The sequence below is a fragment of the Dendropsophus ebraccatus genome, chromosome 3, assembly GCF_027789765.1.
Source record: "Dendropsophus ebraccatus isolate aDenEbr1 chromosome 3, aDenEbr1.pat, whole genome shotgun sequence".
NCBI lineage: Eukaryota > Metazoa > Chordata > Amphibia > Anura > Hylidae > Dendropsophus > Dendropsophus ebraccatus.
Window position 1 is genome coordinate 69,814,472 of NC_091456.1, and position 19,591 is coordinate 69,834,062.

General features: G+C 44.3%; 1 protein-coding gene across 2 annotated transcripts in view; it reads left to right on the plus strand.

Moving 5' to 3' along the window:
• The first annotated feature begins 7,960 nt into the window (after positions 1 to 7,960).
• Positions 7,961 to 19,591, plus strand: part of SNAPC3 (small nuclear RNA activating complex polypeptide 3) — a 34,923-nt gene continuing 23,292 nt past the window's right edge. Inside the window, exon 1 of one of the 2 annotated variants that reach the window (XM_069964287.1) lies at positions 7,961 to 8,207. In XM_069964287.1, the coding sequence (XP_069820388.1) occupies positions 7,987 to 8,207 (221 nt within the window). In that variant the 5' untranslated portion in view covers positions 7,961 to 7,986. Of the gene's footprint in view, positions 8,208 to 8,279; positions 8,506 to 19,591 lie in introns of those variants that run through there. The other variant, XM_069964288.1, reaches the window with a different exon arrangement.

The following is a 19,591-nucleotide window of genomic DNA, read 5'->3' on the forward strand; positions in this document are numbered from 1 at the left end:
CTACTGTACTGTATACAGGGCCGTCTTAACAGCATTATGGGCCCCTGGGCAGAGGTGCGAATTGCCCCCCCCCCCCCCAGCGGCCACCGCCATCAAAACCCCCTTATCTGGTAAGGTATATTGCCTATAATAGTGATTGTCATATATGTTGCACACATACAGTATATCACTATTATAGGCAATATACCTTACCACCTATTTATCAACCATATAGATACAGGTATAAAGGTGGAGCAGTAGGTAGGTGGTTATATAGCCTATAATAGTGATATATGTGTACAACCATACCATATATTATAATATATATATATATATATATATATATATATGGGGTACAGGTATATGTGGGGTATACAGGTGGTGGGTAAAAGCCTAATTGATATATATTGGTGCCCCTCTCTATATATGAGACATGTTGCTGTCCCTCTGCATATACGCCATGTTTTCTCCCTGTATACTGTATAATACAGAGAGTCTGTGTATACTGTATTATACAGTATACAGGGAAACGACACGGCTTATATATAGAGAAGGGCAAAACAACATGTCTTATATATACAGAGGGGCAACAACATGACTATTATATATGAGAACCATGTTGTTTCCCTGTATACAGTATACAGGGAAACAACATGGTTCTCATATATAATAGTCATGTTGTTGCCCCTCTGTATATATGAGACATGTTGTTTTGCCCTTCTCTATATATAAGCCATGTTGTTTCCCTTTATATTGTATTATACAGTATACAGGAAGACAACAATGGAGCGATATATACACATTCAGGAGGAAGATAAGTATATAATACACTGCTGTATACACTGAATGGAGAGATATATACACTCAGGAGGATAAGTATATAATACACTGCTGTATACACTGAATGGAGATATATATACACACTCAGGAGGAGGATAAGTATATAATACACTGCTGTATACACTGAATGGAGATTATATACACACTCATACAGGAGGAAGATAAGTATATAATACACTGAATGGAGAGATATATACACACTCAGGAGGAGGATAAGTATATAATACATTGCTGTATACACTGAATGGAGATATATACACACTCCGAGGAGTTACACCCCCGATCCCTCCCCCTCCCTGTTTACCAGTTCACCCACGGCCCTGTCTGCATCCCTGCAGAGAGCACTCCCATGATTAACCCCTTCCCTGCCAGCTAGCCTCCCCCCTCTGGTATCAGCACATACTCACTCAGGCTTTGTGCTTCAGGCCTCCAGCTTCTCCTTCCTCTCAGGGCTCTGCTGGTGACGTCACTCTCCTGCTCCGCACGGGAATGCAGGGGGTGAGAGAGACCTCTAGTGACGGGAAGCAGAATGCAGCTTCCGGCCACAAGAGCGAGCTGTGCACAGCCCCTATCTACCAGCGCTGATCAGGAGCACTCCCAGTTAAAGGGCCAGGGAATATGACACAGGGCAGGGGCCCCCTAGGACGCATGGGCCCCCGGGCAGCCGCCTACCATGCCCAATGGGTAAGACGGCCCTGACTGTATATGCACTCCAGCAGTCTTATTCAGCACTGTACAGGATGGGAGATGGTGGTGCACTGCCTGTACTACTACTGTACTGTATATGCATTCCAGCAGTCTTATACAGTACTGTACAGGATGGAATATGGTGGTGCATTAACTGTACTACTGTACTGTATACGCACTCCAGCAGTCTTATACAGTGCAGGATGGGAGATGGTGGTGCACTGTCTGTACTACTACTGTACTGTATATGCACTCCAGCAGTCTTATACAGTACAGGATGGGAGATGATGGTGCACTGACTGTACTACTACTACTACTATACTGTATATGCACTCCAGCAGTCTTATAAAGCAGTGATTTTCAACTAGTGTGCCGCAACACATGGTTGGGTGTGCCCCGGGGAAAGTTCCTCAAACTATGGTGCCCCTGTGTTTTGTTCCCCGGCAATGCGCAGCGATCAGTGGCGGATTATAATGTGGGCGGTTGCGTGGCGCACCACGCTCCCGGTCTCCGCTGATTGGAGAAGCACGTCCGGGCCCTACGGGCGGCCAACAGGTGAGGCTGACAGCAGCGGCGACCATCTCGGAGGAGGTGAGGAGGAAGGGGGGGGGGGGGAAGAGAAACCTGGGGATGGGGGAGAGAAACAGCAGAGAGAAGCAGGGGGGAAAGAAGTTTGGTGGAGAGAAGCATGGGGGAGAAGTATGGTGGAGAGAAGCACAGGAGAGAAGCAGGGGGGAGAAGTATGGTGGAGAGAAGCACAGGAGAGAAGCAGGGGGGAAAAGTATGGTGGAGAGAAGCACAGGAGAGAAGCATGGGGGAGAGAAGCACTGGAGAGAAGCAGGGGGGAGAAGTATGGTGGAGAGAAGCAGGGGGGAGAAGTATGGTGGAGAGAAGCATGGGGGAGAGAAGCACAGGAGAGAAGCAGGGGGGAGAAGTATGGTAGAGAGAAGCACAGGTGAGAAGTAGGGGGGAGAAGTATGGTGGAGAGAAGCACAGGGGGGGGAGAAGAAAACAGGCCCAGGTTTCACACTGAGTGAGTATAAATACATTTAGAATCTATATTATTAACTACATGTATAATATGTACTGTTTTAGTGTCATTTTGTGCCATTTTGGTTGGTGGTGTGCCGCGGCTCAAAAAAGGTTGAAAATCACTGTTATAAAGTACAGGATGGGAGATGGTGGTGCACTCTGTACTACTACTGTACTGTATATGCACTCCAGCACTCTTTTACAGTACTGTTCAGGATGGGAGATGGTGGTGCACTGACTGTACTACTACTGTACTGTATATGCATTTGAGCAGTCTTATAAAGTACAGGATAGGTGATGGTGGTGCACTGACTGTACTACTACTGTAGTGTATATGCACTCCAGGAATCTTATACAGTAGAGGATGGGAGATGGTGGTGCACTGACTGTACTACTACTATACTGTATATGCAGTCCAGCAGTCTTATACAGTACTGTATGTGAAGCCTTACCAGTGCTAAACTCACAGGGTACAACCCACCATCCACGCTCGCAGAAATGTTCAGATACCGAGTATTTTAAGACTGGGGGCCCTAAAAGTGTTTTAAAACCGAGCAAGAGTTTGAGAACCAAAGCAATCTTTCCTTGAAAATACAGTTTGAGTTCCAAACAGTTTGAGAACCGAGATACCACAGTATAAAACACCTTATATAAGTACCTTGCAACAGGTGGCATAGCACGGTAGTGGCACACTACATTTTAATATGTCATAGTTTTATAGATTAGGTCAGAGTGTTAAGACTAGGACTGATTATTACTTATCTTGGAATCCAGATTGGCAGAACTCCCTCCTCACTATATTCCCTGAACTATCGCCCTATAATTAAGAGAATAAAACAAGATCTCCAGAGATGGGAATCTCTACCATTGTCAATTCTAGGCCGTACCCACTTAATCAAAATGATGTGTTTTGGAAAACTGTTATATCCAATGCAAACAATACCCCTTTTACTCAAACATTCTGACGTTTCCCTACTCCAATCTTATTTCACTAAATTTATTTGGCAATCAAAGAGACCTCGTATTGCCTATTCCACTTTCTGTCTCCCTACTTCTAAAGGTGGCGCTCAATGCCCAGATATTAGATTATATAATTTAGCCGCTCTCTTTCGCCATGCTAAAGATTGGATTATGGACACGTCATATTTCTCCAATATTTTAATAAAAAAAAGCTTTAGCAGCACCTTGGCCTTTACCCACCCTGCTACATGCTAAATTACCAGAACTACCCCCAGAAATTAAGAGAAGTGTTATCTTTAAAGACACCATTCCCACATGGAAGGCGATACGAAAATTATATGGTTTACCCTTTTGCCTATCGAAAAGATTTCCTCTGTGGCATTCACCACTTTACCCACCTGACTCAGACAAATTAGATTACTCAGAGTGGCAGAGTGCACATGTTTCTTCTGTTGGGGATCTGCTGGATACTAATTCCAACACTTTCTTATCATGGGATATCGTCAGACCACGATTTAAATTGTCTTCATTTAATTTACCTCAATACGATTCTATAATTGAATTTCTTACTTCCAGAGTGCGGGACATAGCAGAATCAGAAAGTGATATAGAATTTGATAATCTATTCCCAACGCCACCGGTACATAATTCTTTATCACATACATATGGAGAACTTAGCTCACGCTCTCAAAAGAATTTATCTAGACAATTTTTTTTTCAAAAAATGGTCCTCCATGACTTTTTCAGAGGATCTGACCCAACAAATATTGAGAGGATCTCAACTAGTGCATTCTGCCACTCCCAATGTGGTTCTACGTGAAATACATTTCCGCTTTATACACAAGGCTATATATGCCTTTAATATTCCTTTTTCCAACTCCCACACTTCTCACATAAACAGTTGCCCGAAATGTTCACTTCCTAAAGCAGACTTGTTTCATTGTGCCTGGGCCTGCACGCGAGTGCAAAAATTTTGTGCGGCTCTATCTTTTGTCCACTTGGGGCCATGCCATACCACTTCTCCCTCTTAGTTATCTTTTTCATTTTATTGACATAGACTCTACTACTCCCTCTCCTAAATTACTTACTTCTAAAGGAATTCATTTAACTCTATTAGTTTCCCTGAAATGTTTATTAAGACACTGGATACTGGATACTCTACCAGACATTTCTGAGGTAATCTCCGCTCTGAAGGAGATCTTTCATTGGGAACTTTTGGATGTACTGCGCACCAAAGAAAAATCAACAAAAACATTTATGTCCAAATGGACACAATTTCTAATTCATGATTTTACTATAGAAGAGAGAGACTCTGTCATTAATCAATTTAAGGACACTGATTGGTATTGCATGGCCGCCCAAAAGGGAACTCTGGGAGCACTCCAAATATTTTAAGCTTTTCCCTTTCTCTGTTAAAGACAATTCTCTCCATTCTATTGGTAGCATATTTGAATATCTGACATCTATACCATGTTTTAAGGTGATATTATAAATTACTGTTTTTCTACTTATGTTTTTGGTAAGACTACGTTGTATTGTATATGATAATATATCTTTTAACCTCTTAACGACGCATGACGGGTATACCCGTCATGCGGCCGTTAAGAGTAAACCGAGAGGGCTCCCGGCGTGAGCCCTCTCTGCAGCGCGCGGTCCCCGTTTGCTAAGTGCAGCCAGGGACAGCGTGTATTAGCCGGCGCGGCCGATCGCCGCGGCCGGCTAATTAACTATTCAAATGCCACTGTCAAAGCTGACAGCTGCATTTGAATAGCAGCTGTGCCCCCTCTCCCTGGTGTCCAGTGGGGGATCTCGCACATTCCTGATCTCGCACGGTAAACGGTGTAAGCGCAAAAAAATCCCAAAGTGCAAAATTGCGCATTTTTGGTCGCATCAAATACAGAAAAAATGTAATATAAAGCGATTCAAAAAGTCGCATATGCGCAATGAAGGTACTGATAGAAAGAACACATCATGGCGCAAAAAATGACACCTGACACAGCCCCATAGACCAAAGGATAAAAGCGTTATAAGCCTGGGAATAGAGCGATTTTAAGGAACGTATATTTGTTAAAGGGGTTGTCCGGCGATAAAAAAATTATTCACAGAATAACACACATTACAAAGTTATACAACTTTGTAATGTATGTTATGTCTGTGAATGGCCCCCTTCCCCGTGTCCCACCACCCCCACCCGTGTACCCGGAAGTGTGGTGCGCTATACATTACCTGTCACGTGCCGACCACGGTCTCCGATCGTCAGCAGTGACGTCTTCTTCGGGAGGCCGGCGGATCTTCCCGAGTGCCGGCCGCCCTCTGCAGCGTCATCCGAAGCATCCGTGGCCGCGTCATCAGCTGCTCAGCCGCGATTGGCTGAGCACAGTTATGCTCAGCCAATCGCGGCTGAGCTTCGGATGACGCTGCAGAGGGTGGCCGGCACTCGGGAAGATCCGCCAATCTCCCGAAGAAGACGTCACTGCTGACGATCGGAGACCGTGGACGACACGAGATGCGGTGAGTATAATGCACCACACTTCCGGGTCTAGCGTAGGTGGGGGGAAACACGGGGAAGGGGGCCATTCACAGACATAACATACATTACAAAGTTGTATAACTTTGTAATGTGTGTTATTCTGTGAATAATTTTTTATCGCCGGACAACCCCTTTAACAATGGTTTTAATTTTTTACAGGCCATCCGATACAATAAAAGTTATACATGTTATATATCGTTTTAATCGTAATGACTTGAGGAACATATGTAACAACTAAGTTGTTCCATAGGAGACACGGCGTAAAAATGAAGCCCCCCCCCAAAGAAAAATAATTGCGTTTTTTTCTGGTAATTTTTTTCTGGTTTCGCAGCATATTTTATGGAAAAATTCAGCCTGTCATTGCGAAGTACAATTAGTGACGCAAAAAATAAGGGCTCATGTGGGTCTGTAGGTGTAAAATGCAAGTGCTATGGCCTTTTAAGCACATGGAGGAAAAAACGAAAACGCAAAAAAGAAAGTTAGCACGGTCCTTAAAGGGTTAAGGTTATTACAAAGGCTCATTGTATCTGTATGATATTGTAAACATACAATCCTTTGTTGCCTGTGAGTGACTTTCTTTTTGAATATGTAATGAATTTTGAATATGTATGTTCAAATAGTACATAAGCCACTAATAAAATATTGTTTAAAAAAAAAAAAAAAAAAAAAGACTAGGACTGATTAGGAAAAGCGCTGGGCCCCTTTTCTCCTGGCTCTGTGTCACATGACTGAGGCAGCTGCATACTGTAAGCCTATGGGGCCGCCTCCTCACAAAGACACTAAGCAGTGAGTGACCTGTATGACGGCTGTCTGGGCTTTCAGACGGTGACGGCCTATATATGGTAGTGCCCAGGGGCGGTCTTGGCATTTCTGGGGCCCCAAGCAAAGTCATGCCCCCCCCCCCAGTAGTCCTCTTATAACCCTCCTACCACCATACAGCAATTACATATTGCCTTGCAAAACTGCTCTGAACAAAACAAAAAGATATCACCAAGTAACAGAGTGCAGATAGATCCAGTCACTCACAGGGGGTGTCTTCTCTCTCTCTTTTTTTCTCTCTACATCCAGCCTGGACCATCTTGAAGTCTTCTCCCGGCTGTGAATTCTCTCTCCAGAATCTGTCAGAGAAATATTTTAGGTTCCAACACCTACAGTAGTTAGGTGCCCTGTACCCCTCTATAGTAGTTACCCCCACAGATTTAAGGTGTCCCTGTGCCCCCCCCCCCTAATAATTAGGTATGTTCTGTGTCCCAGTATAGTAGTAAGGTATATAGGCCCCTCTGTGCAGTCCCAATATAATATAGACCGCTGTGTGCTGCCCTTAGTAGTATATACCCCTTGTGCGCTGCCGCCAGTAGTATGTACCGCTTGTGTGCATCCCCCAGTATTATATACTCCTTGTGTGCTGCCCCCAGTAGTATATAGCCCCCCCTGTGTGCTCCCCCACTTGTATATAGCTCCCATGTGCGCTCCCCCAGTAGTCTATAGCCCCCCCTGTGGTTCCCCCGTTTATATAGACCCCCTGTGTGCTCCCCCCCTTTATATAGACCCCGTCTGCTCCTTCCATCATACAGCCCCCCCTGAATGCTCCCCCATTTATATAGACCCCCTTTGCTCTTCCATAAGTGTATAACACATAGTTACAGTTAGGATCGGGGCAGCGGTCTTGGGCACCAGAGCGGGCCCCCCTGGAAGTGTGGGGCCCGCCACGCAATTGCGTGGGATGCTTGTTGCCCAAGACCGCTACTGGTAGTGCCCTGTGTTATGCCACTTGCTTTCCCCCTGTACACTACTGACGTTACGCGGTATAAAATGACAGCGTTCCCTTTTATTGTTGTTATTAGCCGCAAAGGTTGCTGGGTCCTGTAGTTTAGAAGCGCATTCAGGACTGACGTCGGATAGGCGCCAGGGACTACAATCCCCGGAATGCCTTGCGACTAACGGAGCTTCCTGGTACAATGGCGGGGGAAATGGATGAAAACATTCCTGTCTATGAGGTGACACACGTGAACACTAAAAAGATACACGTGGCCTCCTTTGGACACCTGTGGAGACAGAACCTGAGCAGCTGCGATCTGAGTCTGGCGGAGGAGTCCTGCGTGGATGTGGACGATGACGAGCTGGCGGCGGAGCTGGGCTGCACGGCGGACGTCGCAGCGGAGATCAAGAGCCTGTGCAGGTAGTCAGCTGCGGACGGTGGGGGGATGAGCTTCCAGCTCTGCAGCAGGGGCGGCTGCTCTTCTACCATGGACACGTCTGGGTGTATATAGTAACCCCTTCAGACTCCCCCCCCGACTCCGTGCTGGTACATCACCTCTAGTGCTCTGCTGTGGATGCCAGGATCACGTGTCAGTGGATTTAGCATGACTGATGCCAGCAGAGCTCTAGTGTAATGGCTGACAGTAGAGGAGGGGAACCCTCAGTGATAGCAGTGCCCACCATGTCTCAGGATATCATGCAGCCTGTTTGATGGAGCTGTAGGTATATGTCTCAGTTCTTCTCACTTTCCTCTGGAACTGTCTGCAGTTTTATGGGCTTATATTTGGTGACCGTATTATAATGGACTGGCTAGATTACGTTTATACCATCCATTAGTTGACTTAAAGGGGTAGTGCGGCGGTAAAGAATTATTCACAGACTAACACACACAGACTAACACACATTACAAAGTTATACAACTTTGTAATGTATGTTATGTCTGTGAATGGCCCCCTTCCCCGTGTACCACCCCCCCCCCCACCCGTGTACCCGGAAGTGTGGTGCGCTATACTCACCTGTCACGTGCCGACCCCCGTCTCCGATCTTCAGTCAGTGACGTCTTTTTCGGACGGACGGTGAACAGCTCCGACTGTCCCGAATGCTGGCCGCCTTCTGCAGCGTCATCCGATGCTCAGCCGCGATTGGCTGAGCATAACTGTGCTTAGCCAATTGCGGCTGAGCACAGTTATGACACGTCAGAGGGGGGACGGGCGTCAGCGACTCGTCCGGCCGAAGATGACGTTTGGCACAAGATGGCGGACGGGCGCGACACGGATCAGGTATGTATAGCGCACCACACTTCCGGGTACACGTGCGGGGGTGGTGGGACACAGGGAAGGGGGTCATTCACAGACATAACATACATTACAAAGTTGTATAACTTTGTAATGTGTGTTATTCTGTGAATAATTCTTTACCGCCGCACTACCCCTTTAAAGTGTACCTGTCCTTTCATAAAAATTTGACATTCCCACAAGTGTTCACACCGGTACTGATCAGGAGAATGAGTGGGAGAATACTGCACACATCCTCACATCCTCTCCCTGCTCTGTGTTAGAAAACAAAAAGAGTTCTGCGTATAATGGAGCTCGACTTTTTTTTTTCTTTTTCTTCTTAGGCTCTGTTCACACGGAGTAAAACTGGTGGAATTCCGCCAGTCTCTGTGTCATAATGACAGTCTATTGGAGGTTTGTGCGAGCCTCCCATAGACTGTCTTTATGACACAGAATTCTGCCAGTTTTACTCCGTGTGAGCGGGGAGAGGAGGTGCTGCGGCACAGTCTTCTCCCGCTCATTCTCCTGATCGGTGTGAATGCTCAGACCTGGGCTGATCAAAACTTTTGAAATGTCTCTATGACACTTTAGGGCCCTTTTACACAGAAAGATTATCTGCCAAAGATTTGAAGCCAAAACCAGGAACAGACTATAAACAGAGAACAGGTCATACATGAAAGCCTGAGATTTCTCCTTTTTTCAAATCCAGTCCTGGCTTTGGCTTCAAATCTTTGGCAGATAATCTGTCCGATAATCTTTCCGTGTAAAAGGGCCCTTAGTTTGTGGCATAATCTCATGCTAGTGTTCTGGCACAAATTTGGTATTAAACTTTTAAAAACATATTGCCAAAACCACGGGAAAAGTGTCCAAAATACTTGTATGGTGCAAAGCATGTGCAACTGTTACTGTATTTTTCACTTTATAAGACACACCTAGGTTTTAGAGGTGGGAAAATAGGAAAAAGCTGTTTGGTGCCGCACTACACAGAGAAGGCAGTTTGTCTCCATTCGTTGTGTAGCGGTGGTAATATTTAACTGCAGTTCAAGTCCCACTTACGTAAACTACTGTACATATACAGCTGTGTAGTTGGCAAAATGTATCAGGTTGTTCTGGGAGCAGTGGTACCAGTGTAAAAGGCTACAGCTCATTGAGGGTTAACTCCCTGGCACCACTGCTCCCAGAACAACTTGATCACCCTGATACATTTGTTTTATAATACGCACTGAGGTCCCCCCCCTCCCATATAAAGCGAAAAATATAGTAATTTTCTTATTGGTTCAGATTTATTAAAGATGAGCGTTTCGGCTTATCTGTGTCTCAGGCCTTCTAATACATTCCATGCATCCGAGCTTCCCTAGCACCTCGGTGAAATCTCTGCCACCTAGCTGCTGGCATATGTTTTAATTACAACTTATGCCGGTTCTCTGGCATTTGTTGTATCTAGTGTGCAAGAGACGCCACACACCTTTATGCTAAGCCCTGCCTTTTTAAAAAAAAAAAAGTGGTATGGGTGACACAAAAAGTTAAAAGCAGTGGCACAGTTACAGCGGTCACAGCAGTTGCGACTGGCGACAGAGACTTGCCACCTTACTGTGTTAGAAGCTTGTTTAGTGCAGCTGCCTGTATCCATGGATGTAGGCTGCTGCTGGAGCTAGGTGGAGGCTCAGGCCTGCCCATTCCTCGCCTCCTGTATACTGGGCACCTCTTTGTCCTGCCTGGCATCTAATTGTCCCGCCCCTTGCCTCCTGAGAACATATCACTGCGGACAGGGCTAGCAACCTGGGCATTTCCAGAGGGCCCTGGCTTCAGCAGCCCTTCTGATCTGCTGCCTGCCTGAGATGGAAGTAAGTGGGCTACTGCAGGCAAGTAAACAGCAAATCTGCTAGATCAGCGCTCGTTTACTGGGCCTATTCCACAGCCCGATTATTGTTTAACAAGGGCTGCATTGCATTGAAGTTAGAAGTGGACCCAGCAATGGGAAGTGTAAAGGAAGGACTAAAGGCCCTATTACACAAAGTTATTATCGTCCATATTTGGCTGATAATCGATTCGTGTAATAGAAGACAATGATCGGTTGACATGCACTATGTCGGCTGATCGTTGTCCTTCAACAGGCTGAAACACAAAGATCAGCCTGGCAACAATCTGCTGCCGACTCTTTTTATAATGGGAGTGACAGCAGCAGACCTCCGCTATTTTTTATGGGCTGCCTGGATTATTTAATGATTGCCTGGGCAGCTCCCTGAGGCCCCCACCGCTTGTTATAGCACTGGCAGTGAGCAGGGAAAGAGGAGCAAATGTGCGCAGACCTGACAGGTTGGCACTCGCTTGCTCCTCTGAATAACCCAGTGTAATGGGGTTTTAGGGTTCTATTAGACAAAACAATTTTTAACAATTAGCCTTTTAAGAGAAACGATCGCAAATGAGGTTGTTTATCATTAACCTGAAATCATTCACCATATTACACAGAACAATAGTCGTTAGTTATGATTGTTACAGCGGTCGTTACTACCAGGGCTGTGGAGTCTGAGTCGGAGCTAGTTTTGTCCGGAGTCGGAAAAAAATGTACCGACTCCGACTCCAGCTTTAAAAAAAAATCTTTAAAAAATGTAGAATTGAATTTTGATATGAATTTTACAAGTTTTGCTCATAAATATATAATGTGAGCAACATTCTAATAGGACACTGTCCCTATTACATAAGGGTGGTCATGGAAAAGTTGTCGGTCACTATTTGGCAGTTTGTTTCTGAGCTGGAAGAGTCCATTGTGTGGGGGGAGATCTGTGCTGTTCTCTTCCTGGATGCTGGATGACTGTATATGAGCAGCAGTGTAATATTAAGGTATCCTGTGTAATATAGAGGAGAAGGAGACATAAGTAGTGTAGCAGTAACCTCTGTCCTCAGTGTGGTGTTTTCTCTGGGAGAATGTGTGTTTTTCTTCAGTGTTCTATGGCTGCAGCTGTGTGTGTGTGTGCGTGCTATGGCTGCAGCAGGCTGTGTGTGTGTGTGCGTGCTATGGCTGCAGCAGGCTGTGTGTGTGTGTGTGTGCGCTATTGCGTGCCCCCACAGTGACCTTCTATATCACTGTGTGACCTCTATATCACTATGTGTGACCCCCTCTATATCACTATGGCTGACCTCTATATTACAGGTATCTGGCATTGTTAGCAGTGTTTCTTTAAGTATGGTGAATATTTAGTTAGAAACATAGAAGACTGTCAGCAGGAAAAGATCACCTGCTCCATCTAGTCTAGTTGTGAGTAGTTCAGGACATGAAGGCTGGAGACTGGCTGCATCCACTGCACACACAGAAGAATCTGCTTTATATACAGTATTCCTTTATTCACTCAGAAGTTGCCCTAGGATCATGTAGGACATTAGGGAGAAGCTGCTGAGCCAGTGTGATAAATAACTCCCCTGGTATCTGACTGGCCATTTATGAAGGAGTCGGGAGTCGGTCCTGATAAAATTCAGGAGTTGGAGCTGCGGCTTACCGACTCCACAGCCCTGGTTACTACAATCGTTTACTCCATCTGATCCCAGCAAAAAAAGGAACGATTAATGAACAAATGCAGAATAACAGCGAAGGACTGTAAAATTACAGCGAAAGCTTAACAATAATTTTAGGGTCATATGTAAATCAACGATTGACGACACACAAGTCATTTTTTGATCGTTGCCTGCAGTTACACGGAATGATTATTGTTTAAATTTGAACGATATAGCGATTTTCCGCACGATAATCGCCCCCTGTTATTGGGCCCTTACTGCAGATTTCTCTTAACTGCTGGACCCGCTTCTAGCTTTGGCTTAAAAAAACTGCAACGACTTCTTAAGTAATCAGTAATCAGTTTTTATTGACATCAACAAAGTACAAAGTCAAGTCAAAGTGCACAAACAAGTCTGCAGCAATACCATCACAAGTATTCCAAAACGAGAAATGTCAAGAATTTTGAATGTAATAGTACAAAAAATAGAAAACGCCAGACTTCTTGCGACAAAACGAAGGGTGGAAATTGATTTCAAGTACGCACTTACCTCTCCCTATGCCTGCAGTGAGCGGCTGGAGCAGCTGCGGGACCCCCGTCAGAAGTCATTTAGCCTCGAGTGATAATGTCAGCGCTGGGGGTGGGGTGTGGGGCTGAGATTTGAGCATTGGTGCGCCTCAGCAATGACTTCCTCCATTCTGCCTATGTCTCTGATCTCCCCAATCCACTTAGCTATACTTGGTAGGACCGTAGTTTTCTTGCAATGATTTCTTAATCCAAAATCACTTAGTGAACCGCCCTAAAACAAGACATTGAATATCAATACATATGACAAACTGCAAAAAACAAACCTGAAAAAATATTGAAAGCTCTGTTGTTTAACCCATTTGATACATTGGTATGTAATATGTCAGTTGAGGAGGTGCTAAGCCTGCTCCATACCCAGCAGGTGCCAGCTTCTGTCTGCAACTCATACCCCCGATCTGTGTGGCTGGCATCAGAGATCACAGTGATGCTGTTTTGTCAGTCCCCCTGGTGCTGTGGGGAATGAAATAAGTGGTAATCGTGTCTGGACCTCGGTTGGCACCACCAGTGCATGAGTTAAAATAGTTACTTTGATTGCTATATGCGCTGTTAGAAATGCTGATTATAATAATCAGCCCATGTAAAAGTGTCGGTGATCTGCCGTCATGTGGGTAAACGCGTACTCGTCAACTGGATCTTTTGTGGGGTGGCAAAATTTATCATTATCTATCAATCAATTTAATTGTGCTGTGGAAAGGCACTGCAAGTGAGCACTGATTGGCGCTCTTTTTCGTCTGTATGTGGTCCCATGTCGGGCCTTGTAAAAGAACCCAAAGCCTCCTAAACTATACAACATTACAGGCCTTTCTAAATCCTTGTCTTATGGATGTCAATTAAGTAAGCATAGGCCATATACTATGTAGTGTGTCATCACTGTCTTTAAAATGATATTACCACTTTTTACCATTGATGGCTAACCCTCAGGCTATATTTATCCAGGACTCTGCAAACATGAAATGCCACCTGAACAACATCCACTTAAAGGAGAAGTTGGGCGCAAATTTTTATTAAAGTATTGTATTGCCCCCTAAAAGTTATACAAATCTCCAATATACACTTATTACGGGAAATGTCTATAAAGCGCCCTTTTCCCAGCACTTATTACTGCATCAAGGCTTCACTTCCTGGATAACATGGTGATGTCACGACCCGACTCCCAGAGCTGTGCAGGCTGTGGCTGCTGGAGAGGATGATGGAAGGGCACACCGAGGGACACAGGGCACTGGAGAGACACTGAGCATCCCCCTGCCATCATCTTTTCCAGCAGCCACAGCCCGCACAGCTCTGGGAGTCGGGTCGTGACATCACCATTTTATCCAGGTAGTAAAGCCTTGATATAGTAGTAAGTGCAGGGAAAAAAAGCACTTTATAAGCATTTTCTGAAATAAGTGTATATTGGGGATTTGTATAACTTGTTTGGGGCAATACAATACTTTAATACAATTTTTTTACTGGACTTCTCCTTTAAAGGGAATATCTAAAGAACAGAAGACTGCTGAAACCTTCTGCTCCCGATAAACATAGCCTTTCATCTGCCAATAGCATTTTACCCCCCCCCCCCCCCCCCCACAAAAAAAAAAAAAAAATATACATAGTTTCCTATATACATGCAAGTTCATCAGGGTGGATGTGTGTCCCAGTACGACATTCTCATACATTGTGTATTCACAGAGAGTTCAGCTACTTTCCTGTTTTATTTTTAACACATTTGATCGTTCTAGTCTATGTCAATTTCCTTAGGCTCAAATTGATTAGATTGCTGGGTCTAGCAGACAACTATGTATGGGTAATTGGTTTGGTATCCTGCCACCAGACATTGAATTCTTTATCTTTTTTTACGCCTGGTGATGATCATATGATGGCATCAAAGTAGGCGTGAGTATAAAGCTATTCAACTGCTAATGACAAGTGTAGCTTGGTGGTTATTTTCACAAATCCAAAAAAAAATATATATTATTTAGACGCACACACACTAATGCTCTGATACAGATGTGCATAATATCCCTTATAAGTATAAAAATAATAATCAGTGGAAGGGTTCTGTCGTGAAAAAACAGGGCTAGGCTGCAATACCCTTTAATTTGGGAATTTAAAAAACAAAGAAAAACAACAAACTCATGCGGCTTGCCAGTAAAATTGCTTTAAATTCTGTCCAGAATTAGGCATGGAATACGTGAAAACCCTGGACAGAATCCACAGTGTGTGAGCATGTAAACCTACTGTACATAAAAAAAAAAATACCTATGCCAAAATAATATCAAACATAGTGTTTGCGTTTAAACCTAGTATTAGCATTAAAGAAATCCATCATCTGTGTAGAAAATCAGGAGGCCTCCATATACACCTATGAACATGGGCTGGATCTGCTGGTGGTGGCAGGTTTGGATGAATTAGACCTGTTTGGCTATCAGGAGAACTTGTGCAGATTTGCAGCCAAATGGTAAGTCCAAGCTAGCGAGTGCTGTAGCTAATCGAGTGTTTGCATGTGTTTTCCTCCTGCACTCACCGTTTCTTTAGTAGCGGCAGTGCAAGAAGTTGCTGTATTGTCTCGTTCACTTAGATAAGAAGATGCTGTGGCGCTTGCCCAAGTGCCGTGGCCCCTTATACAAATGATCAAAAGGAGTGTCAGGATTCAGACCCCTGCTGATCTAATATTGATGCCCTAGGATTGATCATTGATTTTAAAAAGTTTGAGTTTTCAGATTTCAGCATCCCCACTTTGTTCTCTTTATATTTTTATAACATGTTGTTCATGCTTGTTGTACACTGCAATATATTCTACATGAAAGACTTCAGCTTGTAGTATAAGTAATGGTTCATTAGAGTGAACTTTATGACCTAATTAAAGGGGTTATCCAGTGTGGGGGCACTTTCTGGGGGGGACCGGGGAAGAGGTGGCTGAAATAAAAGTCGTCCACTCACCTCCCCGTTTCCAGCGGCGGGTCACTCACTGCGGCGCTCCGGTCCCCGGACTGCTGCAAACGGATCCCGCCTCCTTCACTGAGTGGCCCTGAGACGTAGCGTCTCGGGCGGCGTCAGACACCAGGAAGCGGCCGGGGACCGGAGCGCCGCGATGAGTGACCCACCGCTGGAACCGGGGAGGTGAGTGGACATCTTTTATTTCAGCCACCTCCTCCCCCACACTGGATAACCCCTTTAAGATGAGAGGTTTTCCTATGGGCACACTGCCGCCAGTTTGTAAACCTATGCACATGTGTTTCGGCTCCCTGTGATGCACTTTAGGGCTGTGGTTTGGGCCACATGCATTCCTAGGTACCTATGAACACAGCTTTAGCACTTTGATTTACATTATTGAAACTCATGATTGTATTTTTTTTTTTTTTTTGCGAAGTTCGTTGTGTGGGATCAATAACATAGTTTACACTTTGCAGCAGTCTCATCTTTTCACCACAGACAGAACAGGAAGTCTCAGCTTTGTTTTAGCCCCAGTGGTGAGAATGAAAACAGCAAAATTTCTGAATTATTTTATAAGATGGAAAGTAAATTGTAAAATTAGAAAAAGTCACCAAAAATTCTTAAAATATATGTTTAACCTAAAAACATTAGTTAAACAATAAACCATTTTCTGATGACACATTAAGTGGAAATGACTGACACCAGTGGGACCATATAGCACATAGCTGCAGACCCCCGCTGTGTATTGAGTGGGCCCCTCCCTCCACCCTTTATCCTGCTTGGCCTGTTAGCAGTCGGGAAAGGGGTTAATGAGCGCTGTAATTGGTTGCTATGTGAAATCCAGACAGTTTTGTTGTAAAAGTTTTTATTTCCCTCATGTTTCTCTTTCCTTGGCACTGCTTTTTTTTTCCAAGCTCTAATTCTGTTTTATATTCCGTCTAAACCTGAACTCATGCTTGTACTTAATGTTGCAACAGAAAGAGAATTGTTCCCAAATCTGTAATAAAGTACAGTATTAATTGTGGTATTATGCCACCTAAAGAAAGCAACATGCCTCAAATTTTTCATTTCATTGGAACAGCCAAGTGAAAAGGGTATAATGTAATATAAGCTTATATGTCTGCTTTATTCTGTGTATAAAAAACAGAAAACTAGTCATAAGGATTCTGGACCTACCTGGGTGTTACTGCCCTCCTGGGCACTTGAGCCTCATTACTTAAAGGGAACCTGTCACCCCCCGTGCCCAACGCTCATAGAGAATGACGGAGCGGTGGACTCTCCTGTCATTCTCTATGAGTGTTGGACTCATCTGAGGAGCGCACGCGCCAGGCTTCGGGCGCCGATATCTCCGTGACCCGACCATCTCCAGAAGCGGTACCCGTCGGGATTAGGTGAGTATATGGTGCTCTAACGGGGGTGAACTAGTCATCTGGGCCGTGACTAGTCACAGCTTTCTGTCTGTCAGCACGCTCTGCAGGATGATTGACAGGAAAAGAGGCTTATTTTTTATTTATTTATTTTGTCAATCATCTTGCACGTGCTGACAGGCAGAGAGCCAGATGACTAGTTTATGGCTCTCTGCATGTCTCACGCGACGGAATAAAAGACTTCGTTTGTGCAGCTAAAGCTTCTACAGAACACATAGGACACATGGTAAGGGAGAATTTTAGCAGATATTCCGGCTGTTGATTGGTTCCTATTAAACCACCAAACTACATTTTGTTTTGGGGTTTGTATTTTGTGGTTGTACTCAGTGGTTGAGCAGTCGCTCAGTACAAGTTCCAGAATGTATTGCTCTCCATCACATCCCTTTCACCCTGCCTTATTCCCCCCCCCCCCCCCCAGCACTCCTGACAGTTCCCCTTCCAAAGCTGTTTCAGAACATCTAATTTCACTGCAGACTATTGCACAGTAAAGTTGTAACACCTGCTTATTTCACTTCTTTACTGCTCAGGCTGAAAGGGCTGGTCAGAGATGGTGGGACTAGAGCTCAGAGACAAGAACCCACCAAGCCTCCTGTGACATCAGAGATTGATTGATGCGTTGTGATGGGGGAGAAAGGAGCTGGAGCATGTAGTCTTTGTATATTCCACTTCCTGTCAATGTAAAAATAAAGAAAAGCACATTAAAGCTGACACTAACTCCATAATAGTAAGTTTTATATATCTTGAGGTCATTTAATTTAAATTTATTTTTTTTTTAAATTGAAGTACCCCTTAAATAGCAAAACTGCTTATATCCTGACACTAGAAAACACTGGTATGCCTAGAATCTCAATTATTAGCGCTAAATAAACTTGCTTATTTAGACCTTTTTTCCTGTTGTTGTGAGGTCTGCTTTAAAACATTTTTGAGAAGCATCAGAACTAAAGCAGTACTCCTGCCAAAAACTTTTTTCCATCTACGTAAAGCAATCCCAAAGTTCTATAGTTTTTGTAATCTAGTGTTATTACATGTCCTGCCTCGTGTCACAGCTGATCATCACTCACCCCTGCCAGAAGTTATGTAGTTTTACCTAGTTACTGCCTATCCTGTTCGGCTGCCGGTTCCATCTTGGGATGTGGCCTCACCAAGTTGAGTCATTGAACAGGGCCCAGCCTTCAGACACTCCATTCTCCCGTCCCAGCTCTTGCAAGAATCCAGCGTAGCTTTTTCTCCGGCTAAGTAAACGTACTTTAGACTGTGTTTACACAGTAACTGAATGTGAATGCATCATTTGTTGGTAATTCATCATTTCATTGCATTCCTGCATTCATTGTGGTAAATAATCAGCCGTCCTGCATTGCATTAACGCAATGAAACTTCAACATGTGTGTACCCTAATTCAGCCATGCAGGAACGTGCAAAAGATGGTTGCTACATCTGAAACAGCACAGCCAACTATAAAAAAAGGGAGTTGCACAGACTACATCAACATGAAAATTTTGATGTGAAGACTTTTGCAACAACTCTAGTTACTTGGCTTTGTATAGGCCTAAATACAATTGTGAATTCAATTTTTCACATGACTGGGAATGTTGAGAATTTTTTTTTAATTACCTTCATCTGCACTGGGACTGGTACTACAGCAGCTGGTATTCAAATTGCACTGTGCTTGTAACTCGGGCTACACATTACTGCACAGCACTACCAAAATACCCATGAACAGGAAAGAAGCAGGTGGGCATATTGGTGCACCAAGGGCTTTAGCACCGCCCCAAGTACCATTTAATTTATATTTGGACAGAGCAGACGCTCCAATCTTCTTCATGCATATAAGCTGGCAGTCTACAGTACAGTATTTTGCCTGATTTCTCAACAATTCTGTTGTGACCATGTGACGTACTTGGTTGATAGACACCACAGTTCACTGATTTTGTAAAAATGTTTGACATAAGCAGGTAGGTAATGTAATTGGTAAATCCAGTGCTTCCCATGTGAATATAACACAATAAGTAGCTGAAGTTCAGTGATATAAGTGTGCTTTTATCCAAGTTGTATAACTGTATGCACTGCTCATGTACTGTTTAGCTGGTATTTCAGTTGTCCTGCTCAGACCTGTAC